This window comes from Lipophrys pholis (genome assembly GCF_963383615.2).
Source record: "Lipophrys pholis genome assembly, chromosome: 5".
NCBI classification, from domain to species: Eukaryota; Metazoa; Chordata; class Actinopteri; order Blenniiformes; family Blenniidae; genus Lipophrys; species Lipophrys pholis.
Genome location: NC_137628.1, coordinates 31,345,466 through 31,370,322, shown reverse-complemented (window position 1 = coordinate 31,370,322; position 24,857 = coordinate 31,345,466). Strand labels below are relative to the sequence as shown.

General features: G+C 40.3%; 1 protein-coding gene across 1 annotated transcript in view; it reads right to left on the bottom strand.

Moving 5' to 3' along the window:
- The window catches only part of LOC308109460 (dolichyl-diphosphooligosaccharide--protein glycosyltransferase subunit TUSC3-like), an 81,201-nt gene that overhangs the window by 44,180 nt on the left and 12,164 nt on the right, over window positions 1–24,857 (bottom strand). The window contains exon 2 of the mRNA XM_080463029.1: window positions 4,439–4,608. Coding sequence (XP_080319155.1) covers window positions 4,439–4,608 — 170 coding nt within the window. The remainder of the gene's footprint in view (window positions 1–4,438; window positions 4,609–24,857) is intronic.

Below are 24,857 nucleotides of genomic sequence, written 5' to 3'. Positions count from 1 at the left end.
TTCCTCAAGTTTGTTTCAAGGTTCTTATCCAAAGTGAAAGACGAGGACCACGTTTACATGTTTAAGTGAAAAAATATTGTTTTTGCATTTTTGATTCAGAAAAGTTTCATGTTGGCAACATTTTGAAAACGATGTCTGTTCACACAGAAATGCTGAAAACAACGTGGTTAGCATGCCACACGCTGACTCAGCGCCGTCAGTTTTTGTAATAAAACCACACACACAGTAAAGAACAATAAACTACATGAACAATGGCAAGTGCAAGTGGACAGACCACCAAGACTGTTATTACGGTGACCGTAAAAACAATCCAACTTGGTGGTTCTATTTTGACAGTGACTGTCAAAATAAAACCACCAAGTTGGATTGTTACTACTGTGACTGTCAAAATAAAACTACCAATTCCTGGAGAATATGGACTGGGAGTCCTGACACTCTAACAACAATGGCAGCTTCCATCATCTTGCACATGTGCAGCAGAACTTTGTTCTACGGAGGTGACCTTCTGGCAAAGTAACGGCATTTCAGAAAATGTGTGTTTTCCATGTTTCCCTGGCGACTGTGGTTTCAAGAAGTTTTATTTTTTTCCCCAGTTTACAAGGAGACATTTTCAGAAAGTTGCGCTTTCAGTGACTCCACTGTTGCGTAAACCGACACCCTCAAGTTTGCAGTTTTTCACTTGAAATGTGTGTGAAACTTCTCAGTATGGGAAACTTGTCACGGATCCTTTCATTGTAAGTCTTCACATGAGCCACGCTGGGTAACATTAGGTAAAGAAAGTAAAAATATTTGAGAGTTTGTAGTTGAAAAGAAACCTATACTGAGGCAGCAGCAACAAAACACACGTGTCGTTTACCGAGTCAGCACTTATTCCCCGGAGCTCTGAGTGTGCTTTCTTAGTTTCACTGTCTTTTAGATTTTTATTCTATTTATCGCTCTGCTCCTTTGTCCTACAAGAGACGTTATTTTCATTCTGACACGCCATGGGTACAGACACTGCACAAAGGATGAAATTAATGTATTTATTCATGAAGAGACAAATAGGTCTGTGAAAAAGGAGGACACCAGGAATACCACAACTGCTGACCTGAAAACAGATAAATGGGCGAGATAGTGAAAGTTAGAGGAAGCAGGTTGTGAGTGAAAAGGGCTGCACCACGCTTCCAAACAAAAACTAAAAAAAGGTGCCGAGTCAGAGAATTCACAGGTAAATGGGAGGAGATAAAGAAAATCTATGGCATTGTCTTCCTCTTCATCCAACGATGTGGCCTTTATTCAAATATTACTTCCTCCTCCTCCTCCTCCAGCCCTTTAGAGGCTCGTTTGTCATTTTATTTCCATCTCAAGCATTATGAGCTTATTTAAAGAAGCAATGGTACAACAGTCACTCTCTCTCCTATCTCTGAAGTCTCGCTTGTTTTGGACTTCATCTACACATCTCGTCTTATTTTGTGTCTCATGTCAACCGCCTCTCATGTTCCCTTTAATTAGTGGGAAATGATCTGCCGAGATGTGTTATGTGTGCTGATGATTCTTCATTATCTTCACTGCTAATGTTAGGATGGTCTCTTTGAAGTGTCGGTTTTAAAAAGGGAGAGCAGCTGAAGTTGAAACTCAGGCCAGCGGATTGTCTGGATGGCTCGTCTCTCTATGAACGCCACCAACGTTTTGCCGAAAATCAGGGTTTACCGTCTTAATAGTCCACGTTTATTCATGGTTTTATTTACCTACCTTCAAGACTGACATGACAATAACATGACACAACAGAGAACATTGAACAGCCTCCATAGCAGCTTCAACAGAGCAGCATACATTAACCACTGCAATTAGTTTGTTGCAGAAAGCAGAAAAGAAAATAACTTTTTTTGGTCATTGTGATATTAATTATTTAACAAACAGTTAACATCAAATAAAGGCCAACATCTAAACTCAGTATTTTAGTACAAGCTTTCATAAAAAATGCATTACAGTGTGCTACACTGCAGCCGTATTTTAAGCTGCAGTGTTTTTCTCATAGATACACTAAATAATCAAAATATTAATACATTTAATTTCCAAGCACCTTTCAGGGACACACAAGGTCACTATACACTATGACATGTTGAAAGGCAGTTCAAAACAAGTTAAAAACAAGTTAAAAACAAGTTAAAAACATTCAAAGCTTTAACATGAGCATGCTTATCAAAAAGAAATCACACTTTAAGATGGGATTTAAAAGTGTCCCAGGATTTAATGTTTGGGATGTAGGGTGGGAGTGAGTTCCAGAGGTGGAGGGCCGAGCGGCTGGAGGCTCCGGACCCCATGGTGGGGCTGGAGGAGTGGTGAGGCTCGGTGAGCAGATGAGGAGAAAGTCAGTGAGTCAGTTTTAATAAAATTTTCTTTTTAGTTGACAAAGAAATTGGCCCTACTGTTGATTACTGCAAAACAGTCAACATCAGATTCACTGCTACTCATAGAAAACTTCCTTTATCTTCTTGCCCAAGAAATAAAAGCATCATGACAGAAAAGCCATATGAAGCAGCAAAAAGTCTAAATAACCTAAGTCAGCAACAATATAGGCAACTGCAGTATGTGACTTATCTCTATAATAGATAACTACATTTATTAATAACAACGATAAATACCACTAGGCAATAAATCATTAATTACCACCAAATTCAACAATAAGAAGCACCTTTGCTCTTCTTTTAAGAATCAAAACAGTAAATATAGACTTCAGAGAAAAACCCCAACAGATAATGCCTTTCAAATTAAAAAAGTGATTTGAGTGCCAGAAATTGGTGCTGCATAAACAGTGTGATCCGCCAGTAATTACATGTTGAAAACCCGTTCAGTCAAGGATAAAGTATGAATGTAAACAATTTTTTTTTTAAAAAAAGAAGCAGAATATAGGGAACTGCATATTGTAATATGGCATGAAATGTTGGTATCTGCTATAGAAAAAGATTTGGGAATTAAAATACACCCATCTGCTTTCACATGACGGTGCTTTCAAGTGAAAAATGGAACCCTTTCATTGCGCTTCAGGTGTCCATTTACACGACAACGGTGCTTGGAGCCACTGAAAATTCAACATTTTGAAAACTGCAAGCATAGTGGAACTTTATGAAAATGATCCGACTCACAACTTTTTTTGAAATGCTGCTACTGTGCATGCGCCGCAGGGCCGTACTAAATAGCTCTTCTGCACATATTTGAGTAGATGGACAATAACAAGGTTTGCCTCCAGAGCAGCAGGAGATGAGTCCATATTCTCCTGGGAGCTGGTAGTTGTATGTTTGACAGTCACCAGTAATAACAATCCAACTGCGTGGTCTGGCCATAGGAATGTCCTTGTACTCCCCATTGTTACTTTTTACAGCATATTGTTCTCTGCAACCATATGTTCATGTGGTTTTATTACAAAAACTGACAACAGCACCAAGTCAGGGTGTGGCATGCTAACCATATCGTTTTCAGCATTTCTGCGTGAACAGACATCGTTTTCAAAATGTTGCCATGCAAACCTGAAACTTTTCAGAATCAAAAATGCAAAAACGGTGTTTCACTTGAAATGTCAAACAGGATCTTAGTCTCTTCCTCATGTTAAGATCCTTGAAACAAACTTGAGGAAAACAAACTACTGTTGGAGTTTGGTCATAGTAGGAGAACTCCTAATGTCGCCTTGTTAGTGTAGTTTATTGGTCAGAGTGTCAGCATTGCTATCGAACCTACATGTGGGCTGACACTGTAAAGAAGCCTACGTTCAAAAGCAGTCGAGAGCTGTTCCATTGAATTTAAGCTGAGGTCTGCAAGCCAAAATACAGGAAGTGAAAGACACTATAAGACACTGTCAGAGTCCAGCTGTTTTTTGCTCATAAGGGTCCCTGTTGGACTTACTGTAATGTTGGGAACATTTCCAGGGGGTCCACAGCCTTTCTTAGGAGTAAACTAGTAAAACACGTTGGAAACAGCAGAACCTCAAAGTGCACGGCTCCAGCCTAAGTACCTTTCAGGACCAGGGACAGCTCTACAGGCCGACACTGAGTGGAGCTGTCCCTGGTGCTGAAATACAATTCAGAATCCTTGTTAGGGAGATGAAATAAGTTTCATTTTAATGAAAGATTTCACTCCTAATCCTCGTGTGCTTTCTTACTTTCTGCTGGCATAAATGAAAATCATAGTTGAAACAAATCATTGACATTTTTGGAGTAATTCACCCAATATATGAACCGCGAGGGCCTGAGAACCCACAGGTTCTTTTTACATTAGGCTGTTTTCTGTGGATCCCATGCTGTGAAACTCTATATCAGTGTGCGCATCACAGCTGACAAATTCCTCCAGTGCAGGTCACAAAGTAAACTTGAGGAAGGACAAAAGAATGGTTGTTATAGTATGAGCTATGCTCCATTGTGGCCTATAGCACTGGCTTCGAGCGCGAATGTGTGCGCGTGCATACCTGCAGACAGAGCACTGCCTTTGAGGCTGCAGGGCAGTGAACATGACGATGACAGAGTAGTTCCTGGGTGGGGCCTTGACAAAACGACGGAACTTATCCCCGTTCATCCGGACGACCGAACGCCGAGAGGACCACTCCATCATCTGGTCAACCTTCTCTGACAGCATGTTCTGAATGCACAGACAGAAGGACAAAGAGGACGACGCATCCCATTAACATTTTTAGGTTCAAACAGCACAATAAGATTACAAAAAAATAGGCATTTCAAATCTGAAGGAGGATGAAAATATTCATGACAGATTTCTTTTTTTAAATGCTTCAGTGATCAAATGAAAGTATAAAGAACTGGTAAAGACACTCCACAGACTTCACTCTGCTTCAGAATATCAGCTTTTCTTGCCTGAAGAGCAGACCTGCCAACTATTCCAGATCCATGGGAAAAGTTTCTCTGTGAAAACTTCCAGCTTTGAAACTCCGAGGCTTTTAACAATGAGTACTGCGAGATGGGAGTGACAAAGCATAAATTGTAATGAGTGTGAATCTTGGCCTGTGTTTACCAACACAAACAGAGAGCTGAGCATTGACGCTTGTTCATGTAGAGAAGCACCGACTGACCCTGGATCCTCTTAGGTGACGTGACAATACAATCAATTACAAGCTGAACAAAGCACAATATACATACAACAATATAAACACAACACTTTTGTACACTTTTTCAGAGTACAACATGTATTCAAACACATCACACTGTGCCCTATGTGTAAGAATGCTTATAATGAACAATTATCTTTGTTTCTGTGTCTGACATACAAGCCCCTGAATTTATTCTAGAGTGTGAGTTCTCTGAAGGACAGTTTGGTTCCTACCAGCATCTTATTTGCCAAACTTCAGCTCTCCAAGCTGATGAGTGATGAAACAGTAAGACTGCTGATGAAACACTTGCCGTTTCCAGCCTCTGCTGATTAAACTGTACAGCAAAAATATTTAAAATAAAAATAGGAACAGAAAAAAAACTAAAAACTGTGCAAAAAGCATATTTCAGTTTTTGCCACAAGCTTTTTTTTTTTTTTTTTTTTTTTTAATCTTAGTTCTGCTTTTCGTTTTTGAACTAGAAAAAAGCCAAACCACAGCTGAGTACTCGTCATGCATTTTTCATTAAAGACGAGGTTTTTAGAAGCATCTAGCAGTGAAGTTACAGATTGTAATCAGTTGCATACCTCCTCCTTTTAGTCTCCTGACAAACATGGAGGAAATGCAGTAGCCTTCAAGGGCTCAGTCCAGAACCGCACTCTGTGGAACCACACTCAATTCTCTAAAACAGCTCAAATTTCATTTCATGTATGACTGATTTGTATTTCAAGTCTTGCCTCACAGTGAGAATTTCGCACAGCTTTTCCAGGTGAAAACGGAAAACTTTAATTGCATTTTGTCTAAAGTAACAAAGGGTGTCAAGACTCCAAAAATATAGGTCAGTATAACTTCTGTATGAAATTAACAAAATACAACATAAAGTATTCTGTGGCAATCACACAAGAATGTCCAGTAACATGCTCAACATTTTTGTAATAGAAATTGAAATTCTCCTTTTCAAAAGGGTATATGAGCTGAGCTCTCAAAAATAAAACATCAGCCAACAAATACAATCAAGTCCAATGGAACTGTGCAATGCTGCAACCATCACCTATTATGCTTATTTTTCTGCAAAAGAATAATTCTTATTTGCTTTTTCGGGAACGTTATGCAATCTTTCTGGACTAATGGCGTCTCCAGCTGTGGAGACGGGGTGGAGGACACCTGCACACACAGAAAGCTTTTAGCCCGTCCTGCCAGCAGGGGGCAGTCTCGCAGGGGATGAGGGGGCAGGCTTCTGTACAGCTGGATCAAATTTACAAAATATTCACTTTGCGAGTATTGCAAGTTGTCCTGTTGTCAACCCTTTCTCATGATATGTAACAAAACTTTGGAGCGTTTGTGCTGCTTGGGCGCCATGTTTCCTGCCGGCGGCACCGTTGAATGATGTTGCCGCGTAAAGTGCGTAACGATGTCATTTGTACCCACTGGAATCGAAACAGGAATCGATCGATTAGCAAACGATTGATGTTAATAGTGTATTGTTCTCTGCATGCATGCGTGTGTGGTTTCATTAGGAAAACATCCAACAGCACCGACTCCAGGCCTCTCATGCTTACCACAGGATTTTCGGCATTTCTGCCGTTTTACTCGTGTAAACAGATAAAACTTTCTAAGGTTTTCTTAAATGAAAAGAAAAAAAGATGCATTTTCACTTGAAACATCCCCGTATGTACTTGACCCAAGTCCCATAGTGAGAGTTCACGGAGTGAAGTTTGCACGGTTTCCCTTCGTTTAGCTTGAGTTTTTCTGGAGAAACTCCTCAGTCCGGAAACATGCATTCGGCTAATTGGTGACTCTCTAGTCCCGGTCGGTGTGAATCTTCGTACGAGTGGGTTGTCCTTCTCTTTGCGTTTGCTCTGTGCTGGACGAGCGACCTGTCTGGGTGTGTCCTGCCTTCAGCCATGTATAATATACTGAATCTGAGTAATCGTTTTTATGCAGTAAAAAAGGCTGCCAGATCGTTCAGCGACCTTCACAATGGAGTTTTTACTACTTCACAATACTGCTGTTTTTGTATTAGGTCGACTAAGAAAAAAGAAGAGCACACACCCACTGATCTTCAAACTACATTTTTCAAAGAAGGAAGCAGCCTCGAATGCAAAGGCCGGCACACAGAGCACAAGATGTGCAGGAGACTTTTTTTATTTACATTTGAAAAACATGATAGACAGTTGAGTAATGTTGACCTTTCAGCCTTGACAGGAGGTACATGTCCTGATGCTGGCACTGCTAGTTTTCACACCGAATGTGTATGGATGTACACAAGTCTTGCAAATGTACTCGGGCATAAAACTCTAGTGGAGCACAAGTCTGACACGTAATATTTGAGTGCAGTTCATGGGGAAACATATAGAGGAAGTTTCTTTGAGCAAAGAAAAATTGGGAACATTAGGAGCAACTCAATATTCACTTTTTTCATTTTGAGTCAACATATATCTCCTTGTGATATTTCTCCTCTTTATTTATTGTTATTTTCTTGTGCTGTTACTCACAAGAGCTATGAACATGTATTGAATTTCAGAACATATTTAAACTAGTCTTAGAAACGTAATCCATACATTATTGCAGATAAATACTTGATAAACTTCTGATTATTTGAATCAAATGCCAGCTTTGGATTCTAAAGGAGATACGTAATGATTTAGGAGAATGAAATTATTTTCATTCTTGAAATAATTGTTGTAAAAAGTTTAGAAGAACAAGCTGCTCAGCTTGGACGCGGCTACAATGGACACAGAATGAAAAGCAGTAGGCCACACAGTCAGTACATGGACGTACTACAGTATTGTACTTTTAAAGAGAAAATCTTTACTTGAATTCCACAGTGCAACACAGAGCTAAATAATTGGGGAGATCGCTCATTAAACAAACAGTTCTAGTCCAGGTGTGGAGTTTTCATGTTTTCCATGAGCATGCATGATTCTGTGGGAGGAAGCTGGAGTGTCCACACGGCAATGCCATTGTGAAAGACAATGAAAGAGGGTCAAATAGTTGGTTTTAGTTGGTCACTATAAGAATCAGCCTGAATCAAGCAGGCAGTGGTACGATGGATAAACAGTCTGCTGATCAAATGATCACTCAAGATTTTGAAAAAGTCGGCCTCCACTAATGGCAGAGCATAAAAGTGGCAGTTTTAATAATATCAATACGTTTTATGTATTGAAGAATTCCCTGTGAACTCAGACACTACTTGTTAAAATCCTGGCAGGATCCCTTTATCCATCCATAATTATAAGTGCTTCATCCACGTTAAGGCAGCTGCACACGGTGAGACGCTGCTGGGAAATCATGACCATATATTTGATCGCGGCCTAAAATCTGTGGTCTTATGTAGAACACTGAGGAGTTTGTGCAACCACAGGCTGTGATCATTCTCTAACAGTGTCGGAAATTTCAAGATCATTTCTTCTCGACACTGAACAGCATGGCTGCTGCTTTGAGCTACAGATCCTCCCAACCAATAGAAAACCTGCAGAAAATGACCTGCTGATCAAAGAATAGCTGGCAATGCACCACACCAACAGAAAGACAATTCAGAGAGGTCCAATGTTTTACCACATCAACTTTCTCAGACATTTAGATTATATGATATGAAAAGAGACTAACGAACCGACTTAACTCAGAGGAAAGCATCTTATAATTGTCGCGCCTTGTTGCTGCCAGCAAGCATATATATATATATATATATATATATATATTCCAGTTTTGTTCAGGCAGAGAAAGCCTATAATCTGAGTCCATTGAGAATCAGAGGTGCTTCAGATTGTGATTTTGTTGATATAATCCCTAAATTATGCAATCAGTTGACAGCATGAATGCAATTTGCACTTTATGCACAGTAACTTTCCTTCACCAACTTTCCATTTCTGCCCAAAGTTTGCTCATATTGGATCAAGTAGACGGGAGCTAAATAATTTAGCACTGCGCCTCACTGCTACTGCTAATCGGGCTCAGAATCTCATTCTTCTCTCTCTCGATCACACAAACACAGGTCTCTCACTCCAGACTAAATCTCTCCGGTGAGCCGCTTGCAGACCGGATCGACTGGGACAAACAAACGCTGAAAGGTGAAAGGGGACGAGGAGGAGAGTGATTTGACAACACCAAGAAGCAAAACCCAGCAACGTGGACATATGCACATCCTCTGCATGTCCAGTGAAGGTTCAAAATACTTTGTGCTCACCTTTCCTTTGGTTATCTTTAATTCATCCACCTCGTATTTGCTGGTGTGCACTCAGCCCCAAACGGAGAGCTGTCAGTTCGGGATGCCAATCATACAGGCAGTAACGATGCACTCTCTCACCAGTGTTGGGCGGCACACACAAACAATAGCGATAAAAACAGCGAGCAGAACTGTGCGAGGGTAGAATAGATGATAAAGGTTCTGCGAAACAATGGAGCACAAAGCAGCAGCAGAGAAAGAACACTTGGCTTATATGCTTTCAAGCTTGCTCTATATAATCACAACGCTGAGGAGATTTTAAAAAGTGTCTGGTCACTATGTGACAAATGTTATCGAGATATCAATAAGATGTAGAAAAGTAAATAATTCATGAAAAGACAAAATTATGGAATTTGAAATAAATAAAAAAATCCAGAATTTTTTACGTCCCCATTTACAAGACATTGTTTTCAAGTGAAAATGGGAAACTTTCATTGTGATTTAGTCCATTTTGCAATGACGATGCTCAGGACCACTGGAAACGCGACTTTTTGAAAACAGCTCCTAAAGTGGAACTTTAAAAAAAAAAAAAAAAACTCCATGTAAATGGTAGAAAAATTTACTTTTTTGAAATAGCTGCTGCACATCTGCATCACAGGCCATGGTAAACTGTTGTTCTGCACGTGTGAGTAGAAGGAAAATAACAACAACAACGTTTGCATCCAGAGTGTCGTGACTTCCGGGACTTGGTTTTATAGTCGAGAGTCATAATAACCATAATAACAGTCCAACTTCCTCATATGTCTATAGAAAAGTCTGTGTACTTGCATTCTTAATGTTTATAGCGTATTGTGTGTGTGTGGTTGTCTGCCACAGCAGCCTCGTGGCCCAACATGCCAACATTGTTTTCAGTGTTTCTGCAATTTCTGTGTTAATGGACATTGTTTCCTAAACGTTGCTGTGTAAACGTGAATCTTTTCTGAAATAAAAAAGCAAAAAACCGGCCCCAAGTTTGTGTATTTACCCCCCCCCCCATATCAATTATTACTGCGTTACATTATTATACATTAACAAATTCAACCTGAGCGCAACATTAAAAACACTACTCAAAGGTATCCAGTCCCACGGTCATGGTCTTGTCAGTTTGTATTCTAACATCTTGTTATTGAAATATTATAAGTTCAAAAAAGTGGTCAGGAAAGACAGCGACGTCCTAAACTTCACCTCATAATGTACTGATGTCCTTCAAGAGGCGGAGCTCATATTTCTGTTCCAACAATAACATGTGAATGTTCAATCAAGTGTCAGTCACCACCAGTACACATACACACACCATTCTGAAAATATATAGTTAAAAAGGACAGCAGGAGGCGCCTGCTCCTGGCCCGACACCTTGATGCAGTCGAAATGAAGGGAGTTGCAATGAGTCTCAATCTGTGTGCCGACAGTCACTTGGACAACTTTTGCCAAGCTGGACGAGTTCTGCAATTTAGAAGCCTTCAAAAAAAAAAAAGTCCCCAAACAATTTCATCTTGCTGAAAGAGTGAAAAGGCAGAAAAGCACACTCATGCTGTACTAATGTCAGGTGGCTGTGAACCCACCTACAGAAAAGATACTGAACCGTACTGATTAAGATATTATCAAACAGTGACGGTAGATCAGCAGGTGAAGAGGATGATAGTAGAGTGAAACACTGTGCTGATATGCCTCATCAAACATCCAGACAGACAGAATTCCTGCTTGTGTTTCACCAGAAAGCTGCACTATTCAAGTGCAACACATTAAAAACCGCTTTGCATTACATTTCACGGCATGCATTTAGAGTGTTATACCACCTTGACCCATGTGTTGAAGTTTGAAATTACTTCTAATTATGATGTTGTGTAATGATGCAGAAACAAGTGGAGGGACTTTGAAAAGCTGCGAGACGCTGCAAATATGGATGAGTTTTATTGTATATGAATTAATTACAACAAAATATTGGAATTGTTTCTGGAGCGGACGATATTACATCACAACCAGTAATGTCGCACATTTTAATGAACTCTGTCAAATCGATAAAAGGAATCTGACCTTGAAAAACAGAGGAATCCACAAGAAAAAGACCAACGGAAACAGAAGCTCTGGGAGAATCAGTCTCTAGACGAGATAAGTCAGGTCATTAATTGATAGGTCGAACTAATGAACTATAAATTATGCATGTAAACCACAAAGTATTTAAAACACACCCAAGGAGCTTATCTTATCGGTTGTTGTTCCTTCAGGTGACTCCTACACATCACTTCCTGCTTTTACCTGACCTACACACAAACATGTCAAATACACATGTCAAACAGCCCAGAACTATTAAAAACGTTTGTTTTCTACCTCACTGAGCACAAAGGGCAGAATGAAATGAATCACGTGTCAGATGTGTGTATGATGCAGGCTCAGCAGATATCCTTGATAAGTTTGATTTTCTGTTACTCACTGCCTGAATGTCATGACCTCTCTGCAATACACACAAATGAGAGGTCACAGGGTGGGCAGTGAGCTGCATCAGTGGCATTGAACCATGGCCTCAACCTCTCATTTTCCCTACATCAATTTTAGACTTAGACTTAGAGTGTAGTCATTTCTCCTCTCACTTATTTTCCTGTTATCTTTTTTTTTTTTTTTCTTGCGAGACATTGTCATGTTCACTCCTGTAAGGCAAAGTGACTGCAGTGAGCTCGGATCTGGAAGTTACGGCCACATAAAGAATAACTGTCAAATGAATAAAACTACTTTGAAACAATAAGATTGTGTGAGCAGAGCACTGAAACTGAAAGGGAAGACTCGGAGTCATCAAATAGAAGTAGTCCATGAGAAAGAGGAGAGAAGAACAAAACAAAAATGGTGGGGAGAACAGGTAGTGAAGTGGGAAAAGGAATATGGTGAGAGAAGAGAAAAATAAGAGACAGGAGGAGGATGACACACCGAGTAGAAAGCAACTGACTCATGGACTGATGACCGCACAGTGAGAGGTTTGAAGGGGTATGGTAGAGAACAACAGGGTTCATCAGCCCTCCAGTTATACAATCACACCTTTTCTCTGCTTGCTGTGTCAGCCACTGTCAGTCTGATCCCAAACCATTTTGTAAGAGCATGGAGAAATAGGTGGTCACTATAAGATTTGGCCTGAATTAAGCAGGGAGTGGGTGGGTTGGATAATAAGACAAGTCTGATGATGACTGCTCAATGATTACTCAAGATCTTTTTGTTGTCCTCCACTAAAAACGTACACATTTTCGGTGTATTTCCATTTTGACCTTTTTGCCCTGCACATGAAAACTACATAAACAGAGGTTATTTGTTACCTTTGTTTATTTACTTCCTGAAGGCATACAGTAAGGGGGTCAAACTCATTTTAGTTCAGGGGCCACATACAGCCCAGTTTCAGCTCAATTGTTCAATAATAATCTTTAAATGTCAACTTTAAAGTGTGCAACAAGGTCACTAGTGTCCTTGCCAGCATCACCAATCATCTCAGTATTGCGTTGCTACTCCTAAGATTGGTTTTTCTTTCATCTATGTTTCTTTCAATTTGCTTGTTTTCTTTGAAGTTTGTTCAATTTGCAGACGGATGACAGGATGACTATAATTTGTGGGGGTAATATGCTACCTCCACAGAGGAAAACCCAGAGTCCAGAATCGAACCAGGGTTTTGTTGCCGAGCACAAAAAAGTGCAAACCGCTGAAAAGTTCATGTTATCGACTGCCAGCAATAAACAATAACAAATAACATTTTTCATCACGTTATTTAAGTGCTCCAAAGTATATTTCTAAATCAATAATAATGCATCACTTATGACAGAAATTAAAACAACAACAGACGTTTCTACGAGTCCTCAGAAGAAACAATGTTGTCCAGAGCAAGAGGACAGGAACTGATCCAACCAGCGTGATTATTGTTTTAATCCTCGATGATTAGAAAGGATTGACCTCCCTCACTGTTGTCATCTGGTGTAAAAAGCCTCAGCGAACTCTTCACTTTAACTTTTAGTGCATGAGCAGGAAAAATGATTTGTGATGCTGTAGCAAACAAATGATTGATGTGGACCAATCTCGGGGCTGGTATAATCCACCTTATTCAAAATAATAACACTGGTTCTAAACAACTATTATATCTTAACAGCTCTGTTGGCCATCTTTTGCCGATATTCTATTTGTATATTCCAAAGACCTCCATCAGCACTTGAGATTACATGGTAAGAGTTTCCACATGTGACACTACTCCATAGCGCCAGAACTGTTCGACTCTCCACAGGGTGCCTTATAATAGATGGTAGAAATCAGCTACATTGAACCGTGAAGTTCACATAAAAAGCTACCTGTATTTGTTCAATCATCAATTTCCTGCACAACCCAATTTTAACTCTGGTCTATTGTAAGTGAATAGGTCTCAGCCTTATCCATCAGCCTCCTACAGGACCCTGCAATTCTTCCATTGAAAGAGGGATTATTGGAAATTGGCTTCTTATAACAAGGGACAAAGAGAGATCTCACTCACACTTGTAATAGGTTTTTGTTGGTTTTCCAATTTCCTGTAATCGTTGAGTCTCTTTGTTAATTCCAGGACTTTTGGTTAAACCACAGAGATGCATAAAACACACACAACAGTGTATGTATGAGCTCAGGGGGACAGAACAAATGAGAAACATTAAGCTCAGGTTCAGTTTGTTATACTATTGTATGAGGACAGAATAAAGAATTCCAGCAATAAAAAAAAAGGGTGTGACTATGAGATTAAAGTATGGAGTCTAAATACATGTATTGGTGGGATGAACAAAGCGCATACGGAGATAAGCAGGAGAGCGGTGGGAAAACTAAAGAGGAAAGCAAATGTAAGCACAGAAATGAAGAAATGTTGTGGAAACCTTGGGAGACAAATGTAAGACGGGATTTTAAAGTGACAGAGCGGCAATGAAGATACACAAGTGAGCTCAAGATTGAAGAACAGTTTTACTCGGCAGCAAACCAGCCCACACACACACACACACACACACACACACACACACACACACACACACACACACACACACACACACACACACACACACACACACACACACACACACACACACACACACACACACACACACACACACACACACACACACACACACACACACACACACACACACACACACACACACACACACACACACACACACACACACACACACACACACACACACACACACACACACACACACACACACACACACACACACACACACACACACACACACACACACACACACACACACACAGAGGAAGAAGTGATAATGTGGTGCGATATAAACACATATGCCATCACACACGCTGACAGCTCGTCTCAGAGTCAGTTTGTCTGTTGCCGTTATTGTTTCAGTCTCTCACCTCCACCGAATCAAACCAACAGGCTTTCATATTGCCAGCTCTCCATTTGTCAGCCCATAATCTGTGATTCCCAGAATTATCCTGACTTGTCACCAGAGGGGCTGGGGGAAGGGATGTGTCAGCTTATCTGCCTAATAACAATTATTTTTGAAAAAGAAAAAAAAAGAAGCATTTTTCTGCTTTTGTCCATGGATCTCCTTGTGAGTCATCCTTTAGGGATTTTATTTTACTTCATATCTTTCCTCCATTAGTGTCACCGATCGTGTCTCTCAGTGACGCTTATGGATATCTAAAGAGTTCTCTTTTTGCTTACAGATCAGCGCTTCCCTCTAAACCTCCCAGACACACGGTGTGACAATTTAAATCTTCTGTCATTTCTCTTCCTTTGGGTGCCTGTCTAAGTCTTCTGTGTTTGTTGGTTTAAGGTGTCTGTGACTTTCATCATGTTAACGTATAAACTTCTTTTTGACTGTTTAAATGCCAATTCGGGGGAGATTTACGTCAAAACATGTAGATGAAATAAAGTGAAGCTAATAAAACACAATGTGCGTTGGGTGTGAGTGACTTGGGCTGAATGATCAGAAGCAAAAAAAAAAAAAAAACCCACTATAACAGAATCCAATTAAAGTGACAAACTAAATTAGGACTTGAATAATAATGCATGGGTTTTATATAACTTTTTTTTTTTCTGGGAACTCAAAGACGCTCTACATTGCATTATGTATTCCCTCCATACTGGACGGCGGTAAACTACACAATCCACTGGTATCTCACGAGGTTTGTGCAAAGGTCATCATTATTGGACCTGAAGTAGAACATGTTCCTCACAGCTCTTAGTAACCGGATTCTGTCAGAGTTCAGTTAATATACCTGTAAACACATATTGCCCATACATGCATTTGGTATTGACTTTTTACATTAAGCATGATCCCTCAGAACATGCAATCGTCACTGCTGCTTTTACCAGCATGAACCGCAAGATGACTGCATCTACTTTCTTACAGAAAGTACAAGGTGACACATTATTCATTTTGGTTTTTTTTGTTGTTTTTTTTAAATCATATCATGGACAAAACACACCCATGACTAAAAACCCTTTTCACCTGATTTTGTAAGTACATAGAATATCTAGTAGAGAAAGTAGAGGGGCACAAATACACTTTGTCTCAATTCAACTCTTCACCAAAAATGTTAACGATGAACAAACGTGCTAAACTGAACCCACAATAGTCAAATAATCAACGGAACCAAATTCATCTACTGAATAAAAGAAACAAGATGGAGAGGATAAAACTATGCTTGGAATGCAGGACATTGTGCTCACAGGTGATATCTTAGTGTGATTTTTTGAAATGTGGCCAATATTCCATTGTGATGTGAAATGCTCACGGCCCTGAACATATCAGCTGAACAGCAAAACACAATAACCAGTGTGTCAGGTGAAGCCCTCTACAGTTCACAATTACATACCAAGGCCACTCAACTTAGTGTTTACGGAGCAGTTCAGCAAGGATTTGAAAACAAAACCATGCAATTTGTGAACAAATGAACCAGGTGATGATACTTTCCAATTATGGCTCTTTGTGTCCTTTATGTTGGAGTGAGGACATTGAGTGGGCTCACACAGTGGACGGACCGTGACACAAACCGCTTTGCAGATACAGATTTAAAGTGTGTCAGCAGGCAGTTTCATCAACATTGGTTATCACGTCTCCTGAATCCTGAAAGATTCAGAGTGTGGATGGACACAAACGACACAAGGGACGAGTCGAACTATAAAAACAACAGGGAGTCAAGGCAGGCGCCCTGGGAGCAGATGGTCACTATACCACTCCCAGCTATAACGCCAGGAGATGAAGGGAATGAAGGAGGAGTGGAAACTCAATTAGAAAACATTTGGAGGAATACAAGGGTGTGGAGCAAAAGGAAAAGGACAAGTCAAAGGTAAAAGTATCAGGCGAACACAGCAGAATAAAAACAGAACATCAAAGTACGTGAAAAGGTTTTTCCAAAGCTGACCTGCAGCAGAATTACATTGCTGGGATGGAAAACATGTTAAAAGTAAATTTATGAAAGTTTTGGCCAGCGGCTAATAAACTAGATATTTGTTAAGTGTTAGGTCGAGGTAAACTGCAGTTGTATGGAGTACTCATTCTTTTTTAAATCCATTGTGGTACACTGTTTTCATCTTTTATATTGTGTTTTAGTCTTGCTGTTTAAATTTTGTGATTTCAATATGGCACATTCTTTCGTGAATCATATTTTTGGTGTATAATTTGAATGTGTTTTGTTGTTGCTGTGTTATTTAAAATTCCTCTCGGGTCCAGGCAAAAAAAAAAAAAAAAAGAAAGAAAGTCAATGAGTAACAAAGATGAACGGGAGCCTTTTTGTCTCTAGTACCAATGAGCCAGGCAGCAAGTCAGCGAAGGCAAGTGATCGGATCATTAATACCTTGTGTTTCCCACTGGGATCAAAGTGACTCTGCAGTGAAACCATGAGAAATATTCAACTGTTCAGAATAACCTTGGAGAAAAAGATCTTTACTTGTTGGCAAGAGCAAATCCATATATTAACATGCAGATTTACATGTTGGTACATGTTAAAGATTGGTGCATAGTTGGAATTTCTGGTTACCAAGTCCTCCTTTCTCTTTACAAGGCCGAAGCATTCAATGCAGCCTTCTGACTTCATTTGACTTTCAGCTCAGAGATTTTCTTTGTGTAGTCTGATAGTTGATGGAAAAATCTTTTGCAGGTTGTAGTTTATTTTCTCAAGTTCAGCTTTAAATAACCACTTGACGTTGAGAAAGTTTCAAAAAGTAAAACTATGAAATTATTCTTTCTGTAGAAAAACGAGGTCAGAAAACGAATCCAATCCAACTTTAGGGCAAGAATAACAAATAGTAAATGGGACCAATTTGAAAAACACTGTGGAAAGGAACTCATGAAAGAAACACAAATCTAATATGAGATCCCCTTTATTTGCATGAAATGGGGCAAATTCATCAAGTCTTTTGATACCTTCGTGCCTGCAGCTAAATAAGTGCCCACTTAGTCCATGGGCCCAGGCATATATCGGTACCATCAGAGGAAACCAAACTTTAGGGCTACTAAGTTATTGGTAGGGACTATATGATTATTTCAATATGTGATAACCGTTCTAGAAGAGCAGCTTAGTGTATGTATTTTGCATTTTTACCATTTCACCATTCTGAGATATTGACTTTTTGGGGGAAAATCACACAATGGACTATTGACACATCCCATGAAGGTAATATCATTCAATAACAGCTTCGGATATCCAGAATTGGACGCATTGATGTTGTCTTCGATGTTTACTGAGAGACGTCCATCAAAGACGCAGAGAGATGCAACAGAGGTGCAAGCACAGCAATCCAGTTCAGGAGCATCGCACCGGGTCACAACATTCAGCAGTGGACGAAACTGCTCTGCAGCTCTTCCAACAAGGCAAGTCTAATCAAGTTCCTGGTAGAGGAGTGGAAAGAACCAAAGAGCAGGGAGAAACTGAAGGAAAAGGTTGCTCTATGTAACCTGCGAGGAGGTCTGCTACAAGCTCACCAAGGACCACTGGGAGGAAGTGGCAGAGCTGAAGTCCACGCAGGAAGAAGCAGACACCCGAATGCTTCTGCATGCTCTGCATGCAGCAGAGGCCGGGTACAAGGCTGTGGTGATCACTGCCGAAGATACAGATGTCCTCGTGCTGTGTCTTGCCTTCAATAAGGATATCCCATGCCCCGTGTATCACAAGTGTGTTACGCAAACCCGCACGCGGTTCCTAGACATTGACAAGCTTGCTAGAGCGATGGGAGGCAGTGTCTGTGATGCCCTGGTTGGACTGCACGTGTTCACCGGTTGTGATACAGTCAGTGCCTTTGCAGGCCGGGGAAAGATGGGCGCCTTGAAGCAAATGAAGTCGGATAAGACCTACCAAGAGGCCTTCAGTCAGCTCGGTCATTCATGGGAAGTATCCACCGAGCTCTTTCAGAAGCTGCAAGAGGTCACCTGCCACATGTACGTGTCGTCTACCAACACCACGAAAGTCAATGAACTCCAACATCAACTCTTCTGTGCCAGCCGGGGAGAGATAGAGTCCAGTCAGCTTCCACCATGTGAAGACTGCCTCTTCATGCACGTCCTCCGTGCAAACTACCAGGCTGCTATTTGGAGGCGCTGTCTGCAATGCCAACCCTATGTTCCAAGTCCCAAAGGTTGTGGATGGACCACTGATGATGACGGGAAGCTGGCCATCAAGTGGATGCAGGGTTCTCCGGCACAGGATGGAGTCTTGCAACTGCTTTCCTGCAATTGTGTACGGTCGTGCAAACTCCCAGACTGCACGTGCCTTGCCAATAGCCTGAAGTGCACTGACGTGCAAGTTGCGAACCTGCAGCAACCAGCCTGCTGATGTCGAGGAAGAGGTTGTAGACCTCGAGGACTCTGATGCTGATAACAGTGATGAAGACTAGACTACTGATCCATGGTGTGAATGTTTTGGCACAATCACAAGGACATTCATGGCTACAAATATGCATGAGTAAAACATAGTACATAAACATGCCACAGTAGCTTGGTGAAATTTCGGTTATACATAAATTTCACTTTTTGGACGCCTGTTGGAACTAGGGTAGGGGAAGGACAATTCCTATAACTGTGGTAAAAACTTGTAAAATGTTCATAAATGTTTTCCTCATATAACATGTGCATGTTGTAGGCTACTGCGGTTCAGTAGAACTCCCAAACTTGTATGACAATATTATAAATTAAAATGTACTGAAAATCACATAATCAACAACATTTTGATAGACCCTTGTGTTCGCCCCTTTCTGCCATAAAACAAATTCTGCCTTCAGGAATGACAGAAAGGATTATTCGGATGGTATCAATAAAGCATTTCAGACATGTATTTGTGGTTTGTAGTTCATTCTAGCCCCATGTGGAAAAAAGCAATTGCATCATTAGTGAATGTTTCCGAGTTTGCTTTTTCGCTTTCATTATGCGGAGGGTGGGTACATTCCAGAGATGAAAACTACCAATAAGCTGTCAGTCTGCAATGGTTATCACGTCAAAATATGATCTATATATATACACACCAATTAAAAAATCATAACTAGGATTGGTTTCCTTAGATGGTACCGACAAGTGGAATTTCTGGTCTGGGCCCATGGACTAACTCAGGGCAAGTTGAACCATGCATGTTTAAACTCCTCAGTACAAACTGGCCGTCTGCCTGACATTTCATTTTTCAAACATTTATGCGACAAAATCATTCAACGAGGGTATAAAGCAATTGCAAAGTTTGTGGATTCAAAAGCCGGGGCCCAGCCACGGTGGTCTTGAAGCTTAATAAGGACCAGGTGAAGAAACCTGGGGGTGCATCCGAATTGTCTCTCCTCTCTCCTGATAGCCCCTCTCCTCTCTCCTAACAAGTCCATCCTATTTCCTAATAGTCCCTATCGCTCCTTTTCTATCCACTTCTCCTCAACCCCAGAAGTGTTTAAGTGGCGGTCATGATAAGGAGCATTGGAATTCTCACGAATCTAAGGAAAGGAGGCTCAGTGCTTCCTTTAGAACCTCCTTTAGCCTAGGAAACACTGACAGCTTTCCTCACTCCTTTAGGAAGCACCCTAACACCTTTCCTTATCTCCTTTAAGAAGCCTCCTAACACCTTTCCTTAACTCCTTTAGGAAGCCTCCTAACACCTTTCACTAACTCCTTTAGGAAGCCTCCTAACACCTTTCACTAACTCCTTTAGGAAGCCTCCTAACACCTTTCACTAACTCCTTTAGGAAGCCTCCTAACACCTTTCATTAACTCCTTTAAGAAGCCTCCTAACACCTTTCACTAACTCCTTTAGGAAGACTCCTAACACCTTTCATTAACTCCTTTAGGAAGCCTCCTAACACCTTTCACTAACTCCTTTAGGAAGCCTCCTAACACCTTTCATTAACTCCTTTAAGAAGCCTCCTAACACCTTTCACTAACTCCTTTAGGAAGCCTCCTAACACCTTTCACTAACTCCTTTAGGAAGCCTCCTAACACCTTTCATTAACTCCTTTAAGAAGCCTCCTAACACCTTTTCTTATCTCCTTTAGGAAGCCTCCTAACACCTTTCACTAACTCCTTTAGGAAGCCTCCTAACACCTTTCCTTATCTCCTTTCGGAAGCCTCCTAACACCTTTCTTAGGAAAAGTGAATAGTCCCGAACAGTCCCTTCTTTCTCCTTTCCTAAGGAGAAGAAAACAAACCAAGGAAGCACAACTTCCTGTCTTTTTCTCATCCATCTTACACCAAACAAAGTTACCGACTAAAATATTCTCTATCTCAATATGTGTAAAAAAAAAAAAACTGAAGGTATAATTAACATAGCAACTAAAGGTTAATGTTCACTGTGCAATTTAGGCTTGTCAATCATTATTCCATTCTGTGGTTTAAAAATGTTGGCCTGTCAGATAATGAGAATGTTCACTAATGGCCATTGTCATTATGGTGCGACCACAGAAAGCCTGTGATCGTCTTCTGACAGCGTCAGAGATTCTGCAGCACACGGTGCGACTGCAGCTACTAACAGACAGAAATGCAGGAGAAAATGAAGTGACTATCAAAGCACTGCCCAATTACCAATGAGGGAGATTTTCCACCAGGTCCACTTTCTCCATTTAGCTTTTTCCTGCACATTAATGGTACTTGAACAACTGCTGGATTCTTGGTCTGCTTCATTTATCCATTTCCTGAAGGCTCCGGCAGTGTACAGAGACGACGTGCAGGATTACGTTATCGAAGTACATTTTATTGGCTGTCATCTCCGATCCAACAGGGAGAAACATCACACAGTCAAGTTTACTGTTGTAACCAAGTTTATGAGTCAATGTGTCACAGAACTTATAAAAAAAACTGCACACAGTCGATGGCACTTTTGAAAAATGTGCTCGACAACCAGGGACAAGATGAAGAAACCGATAAAGGCTTAGCAGGATAACTTTTTCTGGAAGGAGATGAATGAAACATTACAGGCACACACACAAATCTGAAGATTAAACTGAGCCCAATGAAACTCTGCTGAAATATGGGAAGTAGAATGAATCTGAAAAACTAAAACAGGAAGAGACAGAAAGCAAGTCACATTTTCTTGAAAAATCGATATATTTATAAAAGCCACTTTGTCATGAAATACAGACTCACCTCAGTGAAGACAAAGGAACTGTCAATAAGATAAGTAGAGAAAAGCCCCTTTTTCAACTGAAGGGTGGAAATGCATATTGGAAAGGGAAGTTTGTGGTGAGATCTGTGTGAGAATTAGGACTCCAGGAAGTTCACATCTTGTGAAGGTTTGAGCTCAACATAGAGGCAGTGTCCTTCCAAAACTCTTGTCAACCGATTGTGACGAGTCTGATTCTGCTGGAGAACAATTTCAATATCAACAAAATAGGAATTTTAATCACAACTAATCATGGAGTCCAAAAAAAGGATAAAAATTCTGAAGTCTTTAACTTCAACAAGTTAGGTGGAAGCATCTATGATGTCCCATGGACCATTCAATACGTACGCCTAGGAGCGATGTATTGAATGACAATAAAGCATTATCTATCTATCTACTCAATCCAGGTTGGGCCACAGATGATCCAAATTGTCAAATTGCCCCGAGTGTAATAGGCTCTGCTCATCATAGCTCATTGCCCATTGGCGAGGTCATGGTTTTTTCTTTTCTTAAAAATCGCACAAACTATCTTGGTTTACTTTTCTGAATGAGTGTGTGTGAAAGGAGCTTCTCTCCAGTTCACAACATATCTTAAAACAAGGGTTTATTCAAGGCTCTGTAGCCTGGACTAGTGTGGGGCAGCTGCATGAAAGTGAAGCTGTCTTTAGGTTAATTGGCTTTCAGTTTAATTTAAGTGAGTAATATTTCTGGCTTGTGACAAGCAGCCACAGACCTCCAGCAACACCGAATAAGTTCATTTTCACTTGACAGAAATATTTCTTATCAAAATGTATTACAGTCCAATTTTAATGAGTGTGTATATAATTATGATTATTCATATTGTGATTATTAACATTAATATTAAAAGCAAAAGGCACAATGTGTGAAAACATTGACAGAGGACTAAACAGTATGTGGGCTCATCTATAATACGGAGAACCACAGTAACTTAAGGAGAGGAACACGGGATAAATAGGGCATGACGAGAACAGAAGAAAAATGTCCACCACTATTATTTGCATATTTCATTTAGCCCCTTGTCGAAATTATTTATCCACATTTAACCCACACTATCTCTAGGAGAGGTGGGCTGCCATTACGGAGGCACCCACAGACCTGCTGGTAGTCAAGGGTCCTACTCAGGGACTCACATTCCTCTTCTTTAACCTCGAGGCCACCACACCAAAGTATGTGAAAGTTGCACTTATACAAGGATTTTTCACATTTTATTGTAACCAGACATGCTGCAAAATAAGAAGAGTGCCAAATAACACTAATACAGCAACTCATGTAAAGTATGTGAGCACAAACAGCAGACCTCCACTCACTCTTAATCCTATTTCTGAAAACACATCAGGATACCTACAACAGCCTCTTTGATTGCAGTTTCAAAATTCTAAATATGAATGTTTTTCTATATGTCGGGTTTAATCTTTCGAAATAAATTCATGCCAAAATGGGAACCCATCTCTCCTCACACATTTGCAATACTCAATCCTTGAACCATCCCATCAGGAGAGCCAGTCACATCCTTGTTTACGAGTTGAATTCCCTTCATTTACCTACAATCATGTAACCACAATAATTAGTGTTTAAAACAAAACAAAAAAAAGATTTACCCGCAAACGGAAGACTAAGAAACAGAAAAAAGCAATTGCAAGCTTATCTGTAGGTGTGGATTCACTAAAGGTCATGAAGTCACAAGTCTGTCTGACAACACGGTCAGTTGTCTCTCTGGCGGAGTGTGTGACCTTTAGAGTACCCAGAAAGCCACCATTTGCCCCTCCCTCTCGCCGGCTTTACTCCTGTGCACCTGCCCGACATAGCGACTGCACCACGTTACCTACAAGATCTTTTCTAATAGTCAATGTCATGGCCGAGCACACAATGCACGTATAAGCACATTAGAAATACAAGTGTAATTGGCCTAGCACGCAACCTCATTAGCTTTTGGAAGCTAACACTAGTATTAGTGTGTAATAACTGTGGGTGTAATGTGCTCCTAATTAGCCTCATAAGCCATTCACATTTGTTACTCGCTTCTGCTTAGGTGAGCAGACTTGGTCTCATTAGACCCATTATGTGAAGGAACAGCAGCCTTTAAAAACAGAATCCTTACAATAGCCCACATATAGACAACAAGGTTTCAGTATACTATGGAAACTCTAACTACCCATAACTCAGAGTGACCTGGTTACCTTATAATACAACTTACTCTTGTTTATTTAACAGGGAAAAACTACAAAAAAGTATCATCAGATATGAAAATCATTACTGTATGAATAGGGTTATTTGTTTTTGGCTGTATTGACATTCAAAAATAACAAAAGTCAATAGCTATGAAAAATGCACTCCAATCGCACACAACTCATCTGGTTTTCCTCTCTTGTTCCTTGTTAATTTATTAAACCTGTTGAAAGTTTAAAAAAAAAAAAAAGAGTATTTTTCACCAACACTAACAAAATGTTTTATTCTAACATTTGTTAACAAACGGTTGATTTTGCTCCTCGAATCCACAGAGCCACCATGAACGCCACGATCTCACACACTATTCTGCTAAATTCAGTGAAGTAATTAAAACCTCAAAATGTTACTGTATGTGGGAGTGAGTGGAGGTCAGGGGTGGACGAGAGGCTTTAATCCGGCCCGCCAAACAACAAAGCAAATTGTTAAAATTTCTAAAAATACGTCAACTTTTTTTTTTTTTTTTTTTTCTTTTTTTTTTTTTCAGTTCTTAAGAGTCGTGGACACGACAACACCAGACCTGCGCTGAGATATCGATGATGCTGCCATGGAATCTAACAACCTCGCTGCCAGCAATCTGGCCTCAAAGCCGTGCTGTCAGGGGGAGTTTGTAAAAACATGCATTAGAAAAACTGCGAAGGAGAATTTTTGGACATTTCACTGTATTTTGTACAGTAACGTTTCATTAAAATTGGCATTATGTTGAGAATATAGTCATTTTCAGTATTATTTCGTTTTAGCGAAAATTCCATCATGTGTACT